The sequence below is a fragment of the Euleptes europaea genome, chromosome 5 (assembly GCF_029931775.1).
Source record: "Euleptes europaea isolate rEulEur1 chromosome 5, rEulEur1.hap1, whole genome shotgun sequence".
NCBI lineage: Eukaryota > Metazoa > Chordata > Lepidosauria > Squamata > Sphaerodactylidae > Euleptes > Euleptes europaea.
The window spans coordinates 20,237,109-20,248,888 of NC_079316.1; the positions used below are offsets into that span (position 1 = coordinate 20,237,109).

The 11,780-nt window shown below is 45.4% G+C and overlaps 1 protein-coding gene across 1 annotated transcript; it reads right to left on the reverse strand.

Moving 5' to 3' along the window:
* Positions 1–1,767: 1,767 nt before the first annotated feature.
* LRRIQ4 (leucine rich repeats and IQ motif containing 4) lies at positions 1,768–10,771 on the reverse strand. The gene is made up of 5 exons (XM_056850372.1): positions 9,641–10,771; positions 7,193–7,366; positions 5,748–5,886; positions 3,810–4,006; positions 1,768–1,935 (listed from the first exon to the last, which is right to left on the reverse strand). Exons 1-5 carry the CDS (start codon positions 10,769–10,771, stop codon positions 1,768–1,770), a joined length of 1,809 nt encoding a protein of 602 aa, XP_056706350.1.
* Between the last annotated feature and the right edge of the window lie 1,009 nt (positions 10,772–11,780).

Below are 11,780 nucleotides of genomic sequence, written 5' to 3' on the forward strand. Positions count from 1 at the left end.
CCCAGGGACTCGATTTGTGGTCCCTCCACGCCGTTCAGCCTTACCTGGTACAGTACAGTGGGGAGGAGAAGGGGAAAACAGTAACAGCCAAGGGTCTTTCTCACGGAGAAACGATCCTGAAAATTGTCCATTGCAATACAAATCCCACCTAGCCCTTTGCCTGGCTGCTGTGCTCTCAGGACAGACACTGCCTTGCTGGCATCAATCATCACAAAGCTTAATCCAAAAAACAGCACGATGGCTCAAATGAATAAACTTATATTGTACTGAAAATAACAACAAACTATATTATGATGTGCTATACTTACTTAGGAGCCCCGTGGTGCAGAGTGGTAAGCTGCAGTACTGCAGTCCAAGCTCTGCTCATGACCTGAGTTCGATCCCGATGGAAGTTGGTTTCAGGTAGCCGGCTCAAGGTTGACTCAGCCTTCCCTCCTTCCGAGGTTGGTAAAATGAGTACCCAGCTTGCTGGGGGTAAAGGGAAGATGACTGGGGAAGGCACTGGCAAACCACCCCGTAAAACAAAGTCTGCCTAGGAAACGTCGGGATGTGATGTCACCCCATGGGTCAGGAATGACCCAGTGCTTGCACAGGGGACCTTTACCTTTTTAAAAAACACTTACTTACTGTAAAATACAATTCTACATCGAATTCTAAGCAGCACACATATCATTCTCAACAATCTATATACATAAATACTTATACAAAAACTAAGCACAACAATGCATCAAAAAAACAAAGAACAACAGAGGAGAAGTGTCCATTGTTAAACACAGTATACAAGAATTGTGCTGGAAACCACAATTGCAGGTAAGAAACCCCTACACGAATACCACACTGAAGAATTAAGCGAGAACATCCAGGCACGAAGAACCCAGCAAGGTAAGCAGAACCCAGCAAAAGCAAGAACGTGAATTCCGGATATTTCCACGTTTCGAATACTTCTTCAGCTTGCCAATTACATTTCCAGGTGCTTACATTTGATCTTATTGTGTTTAGAGTTTCTCTGCGTGATACATCGGCTTCTGAAACCAATAGGTGATGGCTGTAATTGACCACAGCGGGTTGAACGATGCTTCTCCGAGGCGTGTCTCTGGACACTTCTCCTCTGTTGTTCTTTGTTTTTTGATGCACTGTTGTACTTAGTTTTTGTATAAGTATTTTGGAATATATATTGTTGAGAGTGATATGTGTGCCGCTTAGAATTCGATGTAGAATTGTATTTTATAGTAAGTATAGCACATCATAATATAGGTTGTTGTTATTTTCATACAATATAAGTTTATTCATTTCAGCCATCATGCTGTTTTTTGGTTTTAAGCTTTGCATAGTTGTAGCATGCCCTGACCTGGATGGCCCAGGCTAGCCTGATCTCATCAGATCTCAGAAGCTAAGCAGGGTCAGCCCTGGTTAGTATTTGGATGGGAGACCACCAAGGAATACCAGGGTTGCTGTGCAGAGGAAGGCACTGGCAAACCACCTCTGATAGTCTCTTGCCATGAAAACCCCAAAAGGGGTTGCCATAAGTCGGCTGTGACTTGATGGCACTTTACACACACACACAGTTGTAGCATAGGTTTCTGTTTTTATCAATCATCACAAAGCTTATTCTTTACACACTAGAAAATGCATGTTTTCTTTATCTGTCAAAATGATTTTTTTTTTTGGTAAATTACTTCCGTGTTTTCCACTTTTTGTGCATTTATTCCCCTAGCTCTTTTCCTCGCACACAATTTTGGACATCTTTTGAGGCTCTGGACGGATGCATTATTTCTTTTTACCCTTCCCTTTCCCTTTCTCCTTGTCTTTCCCTTTCCCTTTCTCCTTGCCTTTCTTCTCTTTCTTTTCTTTTTTGACTTTCTTGATCATTTTCAAGAGCTCAGCATAAATGCCTATCCCTTTGCGCACCATGATGCCACGCCACCAAGCCTGGACCTGGAAAAGCCAAAATCAATGTTAAAGTTGTCAAAAATGGATGTACGGATTTCCTTCCCTCCCTCCAACAAAAAAAATCAAATGCTTCAGGAGCAATGGATTCTACATCCTGCTATCTTCCTAAGGTGGGAGTAGACAGTGAACATGTGAAGTTGTTTCAGATAGTGTCAGACCATAGGAGGAGAAGAGTTGGTTTTTATATGCTGACTTTCTGTACCACTTAAGGAAGACTCAAACCAGTTTACAACCACCTCTCCTTCCCCTCCCTACAACAGACACCGTGTGAGATAGGTGGGGCTGAGAAAGCTCTAAGAGAACTGACTGGCCCAAGGTCACCCAGCTGGCTTCATGTGTAGGAGTGGGGAAACCCAGTTCACCAGATTAGAGTCCGCCGCTCATGTGAAGGAGTGGGGAATCAAACCCAGTTCTCCAGATTAAAGTCCACTACGGCAAATTACTGCTCTTAACCACTACACCATGCTGGCTCTAGAACTAGATAGGTCACATCTAGTTCTGTATAGTCTTCTCTGGCCAGCAGTGCCTCTCCAGGGTGTCAGGCAGAGGACTTGCCCATCACTTGCCGCTTGATCCTTTAACTGGAGATGCCGCAGATTGAAAGTGGGACCTTCTGCATGCCAAGCAGAGGTTCTGATACTCAGGCTAAGATTCAGTGCTGCTGCCACCAGCATTTCAGGCCTCATATCAGACCCAGTTAGCAACTGTATGGGTTTGGAAGGGATTAGCAGACATAAGCCACACCCATCACCTTTCCCCTTGTCGCTGGTTTTTTGGGCAGTGAATCAGTTAGGGTTGCCAACCTCCAGGTGACTTAAATGACTTAAATTGCTGTTGCAATTAAGGTGACTTAAATTGCTGTTACAATTAATCTCCAGATGACCCAAATCAGTTCCCCTGGAGAGAATGGCTGCTTTGGACGGTGGACTCTATGGCATTATACCCTGCTGAGGTCCCTCCCCAAAACTCACTCTCCCCAAAATCCAACCCCAAATTCTCCAGGTATTTCCCAACCCAGAATTGGCAACCCTAGAATCAGTAGGGTTGCCAGTTACATGGTTGTGGTAGGGGAACTCTCCATGATAATCCCAGTCCCCCCACTCTGGCTAGCGTTGCCAACCTCCAGGTACTAGCTGGAGCTCTCCTGCTATTACAACTGTTCTCCAGCCAATAGAGATCAGTACCCCTGGAGAAAATGGCCGCTTTGGCAATTGGACTCTACGGCATTGAAGTCCCTCCCCAAACTCCGCCCTCCCCAGGCTCCACCCTAAAAACCTCCCACCGGTGGCGAAGAGGGACCTGGCAACCCTACTTAAGTGCCAAGCAAAATAATTTGGTGTACCTCTGCTTGGTGCATATGTTGGGAGGGGGGGTGTCTGACTTAAATTCACGTCACATTTCAGCTGAATTCAGCAGGAGTAGGAGGTGGTTGACCTGGGTGCAGAGTGCAGTCCAAACAAAAAAGGGCCTAAGATTCACGGGCACTCTCCTGACTGTTGCTCATGGGCCTTCATAAACCTGGCTCACAATGACCCCAGAACTATAGGAATAATTTACATAATACCCTATAGAAACTGGGATGTGACTTAAGGGAACCAGTTGGGAAGGACTAAAATTAAGGCGAATGAGGGAACATGGTTTGTCGATTTTATTCAGGCCCTTTCTTCCTTTCTCTCCATAATTCAAGAACTGATCTCACACCCACATACTTTGTGATAATATATACCTACCAAAACATTTTCTGACATGGCGCATCTGCTGGTATGCACCCACTATTTAAAAATTCTAAGGGCAACCCACAGCATGTGTTCAATACAGTGCGTGGCATGCTTCTTCTGTGGCTTTTTTGGGATTCGTACCTTGATAGCCATGGCATTGCGTTTCCTTAGTTCCTGCAAGTACTTATATATCGCCTCTATCCCCTGACTGAACACTTCCACCGGTGGCTCCATCATTGGGTTTCCATACAGCGTAATAACCTGCAGTTTCACTAGGCTATCCAAGTTCTCTGGAAGTTGAAATAGCTGATTCCTCTCAACCAGTATTTTCTGCAAACCTGAGCACACAGAATCACACCATTGAAATGGCCCACATAACCAAAATGATCAGGGGACTAGAGCAGCTGCCCTATGAGGAACGGTTAAAATGCTTAGGGCTGTTTAGCTTGGAAAGAAGGCGGTTGAGGGGAGACATGTGTGAGACTCCATTAGTGGATCGTCCGGACATCCTACTCCTTAACTATTTACTAGTACAAAAATAATAAAGAAGAGGGATTCTAGCCTACTGTGAGACTCCAGCACCTCGTTGCGTTTCTCTCATAAGGAACTTTACTCCAGACATAATCGAGAGTTTAAAAGTTTTATTTAAGAAAGCCAGCGAGTTCAGTGGGTCCGTTGAGACATAAGGCTAGAATGCAGACATGGGGAAACATCAGTACATTTAAAGGATTCATACAATAGGATTGATTAGTTTCATGACACAATACAAAAGGGCCGAGTTGAGGCAGAGTTGCCTTGATGGTTTAGGTATAAGGAAACAATACAGAAGGTAACAGCCGGTAACTATTCACAGGAAAAACCATACATGAAACTAATGTGTGAAATAGCTAGGTGATTGCCAGGGCTCCCAGGCATTGTTCCGCTGGACCTGGTGACTCAGTAACGATTAGCCGGGCAGGTCTCCATTGAGGTGTAGATGCCGGGAGGGGGGGGGATGGGCAGAGGCCGAAAGCCAGGAAGCCTTAGCTGACAACATGATAGAGGTCTATAAAATTATGCATGGTATGGAGAGAGTGGACAGGGAGAAGCTTTTCTCCCTCTCTCATAATACTAGAACGCGGGGTCATCTGCTGAAGCTGGAGGGTGAGAGATAAAAGGAAGTATTTCTTCACACAACAGTTAAATTGTGGAACTCACTGCTCCAGGATGTGGTGATGGCTGCCAACTTGGAAGGCTTTAAGAGGGGAGTGGACATGTTCATGGAGGAGAGGGCTATCCATGGCTACTAGTAAAATTGGATACTAGTCTTGATGCATACTTATTCTCTCCAGGTTCAGAGGAGCATGCCTATTATTTTAGGTGCTTTGGAACACAGGCAGGACAATGCTGCTGCAGTCACCTTGTTTGTGGGCTTCCTAGGGGCACCTGGTTGGCCACTGTGTGAACAGACTGCTGGACTGGATGGCCCTTGGTCTGATCCAGCATGGCCTTTCTTATGTTCTTATGTTCTTTCACAACCTGGCGCTGGCAACCCTACCTGGAAATCTCCTGGAATTAGAACTTATCTCCAGGTGATAGAGATCAGTTTCCCTGGAGAAAATGGTTGCTTTGAAGGGTTTATGCTCTATGGGTTTATACCCCACTGAGGTCTTGCCCCTCTCCATACCCCTCCCTTCCCAGGCTTGAACCCCAAGAGATGGCAACACTAGTTAGCTCCCTCTCACTGGCTGAAAAGCCAAGGGTGCTACTGAGGGAGATTTGGGGCTTCTTAATGGCAGTGTCCTACTTAGCAAAACAAAAACAAACCATTGGCCTGTGTCTCCTCAGTCAGCTTTCCCCTCTCCTCAGCTGTGCATGTTAAGGCTAAGGATGGAGCTAGGTGTTTTTTTCAGAAGGAAAGGAGAGTAAACATCCTGCCCCAGTCAGTCATCTTCTTTCCTCCCCAGAAGAGGAGGAGGAGGAGGAGGAGAGTTGGTTTTTATATGCCAACTTTCTCTACCGCTTAAGAAAGAATCAAACCGGCTTACATATCACCTTCCCCTCCCCACAACCTTTGCAGAGGTTTTCCATTTTCTTTACCTTGTATTTGGCATATGGAGTCAGGTAGCTCAATAAGAAAGTTGTTGCGACAGTCCAGTATTTCCAAGTTACTCAACAAGCCTATGGTTGATGGAAGATGCTCCAATTCATTGTTCTCAAGGTACAGCTCTTTCATGTTCTGGGATTAAAAAATGCATATTTTTACATGTCCACTACTTAAATATGGCCTCTGTCTTTATCCTCAGTTTGTGCTACACACTTCCTGACAATGAAATCCGATGGATTGGATCCAGCCACATTTTTAACACAGTTTTGTCCATTTCCCCTCCTTACGTTAGCCCCTGTCTAACATGGGGTTGTCCAACAGTCCTATGATTCCCAGCATATTCTTTTTTGGTAGTCAGTGAGATCTACCCTTACCTTTTCCACCAGGGGAAAAGCGGGTTGGAATCAACCCTATGTAAACATGAGTGTCATTTAGAATCTTGGAATATCCAGATGTTACGGATACCTCAGAGGAAGGTGATGGCAAACCACCTCTGTACATCTCTTGCCTTGAAAGCCCCATGCAAGGTCACCATTAGTTGGTTGCAACTTCATGGTATTATTATTATTGTTGTTGTTGTTGTTGTTGTTGTCTCTTCCTCCTGTGACAACCATTTTGTGGTTGTGCCCAACATTCTCTGTCAGAATTCCAAAGGTGCCCACAAGATCAGTAAGGTTGGGGACGCCTGCTATATGCAGTATGTATAAATGATGTGTATTGCATGAATAAATGCCATGAACATTTTGTATATAAAACATACAATGTCCATACCCAATACAAATGTACAAAACCAACAGCAAAAAGTGGGGAAATCAAATTGTTGACAAAAATATGGACGTGTATAAATAGAAAGAAATGGGGATGCCTCGTTTTATCATTATTAGGAAAAAGGTTCTTATCCTTGTGAGTAGGGTTGCCAGGTCCCTCTTCACCACTGGTGGGAGGTTTTTGGGGCGGAGCCTGAGGAGGATGGGGTTTGGGGAGGTAGGGTTGCCAACCTCCAGGTACTAGCTGGAGATCTCCTGCTATTACAATTGATCTCCAGCCAACAGAGATCAGTTCCCCTGGAGAAAATGGCCGCTTTGGCAATTGGACTCTATGGCATTGAAGTCCCTCCCCTCACCAAACCCCACCCTTCTCAGGCTCCGCCCCAAAAACCTCCAGGTATTCCCAACCCGGAGCTGGCAACCCTATGGGGAGGGGAGGGACTTCAATACTATAGAGTCCAAATGTCAAAGTGGCCATTTTCTCCAGGTGAACTGAACTCTATTGGCTGAAGATCAGTTGTAAAAGCAGGAGATCTCCAGCTACTACCTGGAGGTTGGCAACCTTACTTGTGAGAATGGCTTTTTTCTTTGCAATGTAAACCCTCCTACTCTCCATTGATTTTGCAAGATTGTACTATGACTTGAGATCTGAATCCTGCTCATTTTCTTACCTGTAACTTGCAGATTTCGACAGGTAATGCTGTAAATTTAGTCCCAAGGTCCTGCCCCATGTACAATTTCTCTAACGACTGGAGAAGAAAGATTTCCTCAGGGAATGAGAAAAATTTGTTGCCGGTCAGACTGAGACACTTCAGCTGAGAAAGCCTGGCCACTGTTTGAGGTATCTGGACAGTTTAACAAAAAAGTAATTTTAAAAAATTATGTTAGTCAAATTGCAATACTGTGCTATGTCCTAGGATGTACTAACAGCTACGCTGTCAGATAAAGGGAAGACCATCAACTATAAGTTTCCCTGCCACATATCCCCAGATGCCTCTAGGGCAATATTGTTGCAATTCCAAACATGCAGGTCCCATGACCCTCAGCATGCCCTTTGTGGTGGTCAAAGAGGCCCTCTCCTTTTTCACCAGCTGAAAAGTTAGTTGGATCCAATCCAGTACACCTCATTGTTATCAAGACCCATCAACGCTTCCCAACAACCGTTATCTATCACAATTCTATCTTGCCTTTTCGATACACAACTCGGGGGAGTGTTCATGGTTCTCCACTCCATTTTGTCCTCACCCCTGCCCTATGGGGTAGGTTAGGCTGAGAGACAATGACTGCCCAAACCACCAACATAGCTTCAGGGCTGAGTGGGAATTTGAAACCAGATCTCCTCAGTCTCACTCCTGCACTCTAAACCGCTACACCACACTGGATTCAATGGTCTGCTCTTCTCCAGGCCAGTTCCTCAGAACACAACGAGTTGAGCATTTATGGAAACTGAATTCAGGACTAGATAGACTTTGGATTGGACCCAAGCAAGGGAACTCTTATGGCCCAAGGACACACAATAGTGGCAGACCATGGGCCTACTCCAATCATGTGTAAGCTCAAGTCGTCCCCCCCTCCCAATTTCATAGACAAAGACAGGGACATGCTGGTGACACTCCCATTCTCATACTAAGGATCACTGCCTGAGCTCCCCCATCCCTGTACATGTTGCAAAATGCTCTACACTGTCTGCTGAGTGTTTAGGTTTGCCAACTTCCAGGTACTCACTGGAGATCTGCTGTTACAACTGATCTCCAGCCGAAAGAGATCAGTTCCCCCCAAAAAAACTCCCACCGGTGGCAAAGAGGGACCTGGCAACCCTATGAGTGTTGTATTGTTGTATTCATTTATTCTACAGCTGCTTGTCATTTGCCACTTTAAAAGCCAGGAGGGTGTAAATTCGTGTGGTTAAAGAATAACTATCGTACAACAGATTATTAACAGTTCAAAGTACACCTCAGTAACAGCAGTCTGTGAACTGGCTGGTCACACCATTGCCTTAGTGTTTATGAGACATTGGGTTGGTTCCCATACTGCTAATAGTAGCATTTTCTTCCAGCGCAAGGAGACACCTGCTAATGCAAGTGGAAGAGCCTCCAGCGGAAAGCTCGTGTCAGAGGAAAGCTTCACCGTTAGCGGGAACAGATCCAGAGGATCTAACGTCCACTTCCCAATCTGAGACTTAATATCTAGGAACTCCGAGAGCAGAGCTGAAGCCTAAAGACTTGTAACTTTTTCTAAAGACATCCTCAGAGACAAAAATATGGACCAAACAGGGGACAGTGATATATACCAGGGATGGGGACCAGAATGGTGGGGAATGTCCCTGGTAAATAGTCCCTTGTGCAATTAAAAGCACAAAAGAGACATGTACATGGCGAATGCTGAACTCTGCCCTGTCTCTGCCCTGATCTGGATAGCCCAGGCTAGCCTGATTTCACCAGTTTTGGAAGCTAAACAGGGTTGGCCCTAGTTAGTATGTGGATGGGAGACAGGGTTGCCAGGTCCCTCTTCACAACCTGTGGGAGGTTTTTGGGACGGAGCCTGAGGAGGGCGGGGTTTGGGGAGGGGAGGGACGTCCATGCTATAGAGTCCAATTGCCAAAGCGGCTATTTTCTCCAGGGGAACTGATCCCTAACGGCTGGAGATCAGTTGTAATAGCAGGAGATCTCCAGCTATTACCTGGAGGTTGGCAACCCTAATGGGAGACCACCAAGGAAGACTGGATTGCCACACAGAGGCAAGCAATGGCAAACCAACACTGTTATGGGTCACCATAAATTGGCTGCAACCTGATGGCACTTTCAACCACTACTCTGTCTCTATGCTCCTTAATATCCATCTCCCAAGTCCTTCCCCCTCACCCTGGAAAGGCTCCAAAAGAGCTAAGCAGGACTGGAAGAAAAGTACGTGGGGGGAAATAGGGTTCAGTACCCCTTGCTAACGTAGCCCCTCTGCGCTTGTAGTCACATCCCAAACCGTATTGCATATGATTGTGGAAGACTCGTGTTTAAAGCCATAGTTTTGCTGCCGGGAGGTATATGTTGGCCCCCATGTTTTGACACATTCTGGTGGGTTTTAATTGCATTATCATTCACCCTAGTTACATAGCTGATCCATACCTCACAGATCATATTGTCATCTAATGACAATACCTCCAGGCTTTCCATTGCACAAATCTCTCTCGGGAACTCCTCCAGGAGATTTTGACTTAGGTCGAGTATCTTCATAGCCGTTAGCTTGGCAAACGACGGGTGCACCATCTGCAGGGCGCAGTTTTTCATGTAGACCACAATGAGCGACCTCCAGCGGCGGATCTGACGTGGAAATGCGGCCAGGTGGTTCCCAGACAGCCCAAACTCTTTCATTTCTGTCAGCAGCTTCAGATTTCGAGGGAGTTTGTACAGACGGTTATGGGACAAATCGAGCACCACCATTTTCAAGCACTGGCTCAGGGGGTCAGGCACGGCTGTCAGACTGTTGAACGCGAGAAAGAACTGGGCTAAATTTTCCAGAGAGGCAATTTCATCCGGAATGGCGCTCAGGCTGTTGTTTTCCAGATCTATTATTTCCAGATTATAAAGATGACAAAGTTCTGGTGGGAAATCTTCAAATCTGTTGTTTTGTAAATAAATCTCTTTAAGTTTGGTCAAATTGATTATTTCCTTGGGAAGACAATTTAGATTATTTGAAGAAAGTCCAAGCAGCTCCAAATGATGAAGGTGTTTGCAGATTTCCACGGGGAATTCAACCAGGTTTACATCATATAACCGGAGCCGACGGAGAGCCCTCAACTGACTAAGGATATCCAGAGAACTGGAAGAGAGTGGATTGCTGCTTAAATCCAAGCTCTGGAGGGTTTTCAGTTCTCCGAGTTCCACGCATATCTCTCTGATGTTGTTCTTATTCAGATAAAGAACTTTCACGTTCCGAAGCTGGCGGATACTTTCTGGAATGGTCTCAATCATATTTCTCTCCAGATGCAATTCCTCCATGTCTTCCAGGTCAAAGACTTCCCATGGGATGTCTGTCAGGTGTTTATTGGCTAAATCAAGGAAGAAGATTCGGTCCGTGATCTGCACTGGAATGAGAACCTTCTGTTTGGGCTTTTGAGTGGTTTCTTCACTATTCAATACTAAATGTAGCAGTGACTCACTGAAAATGTTGAGAAGTTGAATGCCACTTCCGGCAGTAATATCTCTTTCAGGGGTTTCGTCACTTGGGCAGGTGTAGCAGAGCTGAGGGATAGCCATTTTATACCCTACTTCTGACTGGGGGGAAAAAGGGTGGGATTGGAGAATTGCGAATTAACATTATGAGTATGAACCTGTTCCATCTCTTTCTTAAATTCCAGATTAGTGAGCAAAGGGATGAAAAACATGACCATTTGTGGAGGCCGATTTTTTAAATCTGGGCAAACTCTTTTGCCTTCCCTGATTGTACTGGCCTAAGGTAAACTTGTTGGATGAATCTACATCATAAAACAGGGCCTTCAGCGAGCTGCATAAAAGGTTGGCCTACAGACAGCTTGTTCCAAACATTTCGGACACATTCTTGAAAAGCATCCAACAGATTGTTTTTTCTTAATTTAATCTAGACAAAACTACCCTAATTGATCTTTGTTGGCGTGAGCAACTCAGCAAGCCTGGACACTGGGAGATGCTACATCACTCTAAGGTCATTTATGCATGGGTACCTTCACTCACATTTGCCCCGGTCTGTCTCGGTTGTTCCTTGGTGTTATGCATTAGTTTTCCGTCCATTAGAGATGACCTCGCTGCCAGTCCTCACAAATTCTGGGACTTCCCATTCCTCTGTTAACCCGATTCTTCCCTCTCCCCTGAGCTCAGCCTGGGTGAAATCCCTGTGCATAAGGCAAAGCGTGGTACACCCAAGCTTGGTTTCTATCACAGAGCAGTGTGTAAAGCAGTGTGTAAAGAGGCTGGGTACCAAATGCTTCCTGCTTCCTTGGGGCTCTTTCTGAGCAGAAGAAAGGCTATTTAAAAACGAGGTTTGGATTTCTTCCCCCTCTTCTTTCAGATTGCTCCATTTTTTGTTTTTTCTTCTTAAAAATGCTTTTTTACTTGGCAATTGTTTTTTTTGGGGGGGGATTTTCTCTCACAGTATGCACTACAATGTAAGCCAACTACAAAGCAGTATTTCAAGGGGCGGGGACTTGATTTGAGCTTGGAGACTGCTGGTGCATAGATTCCCAACAGGAAAGTGTGGGTCTATCGAGCAACAAATCTCAGGTAAAACTCC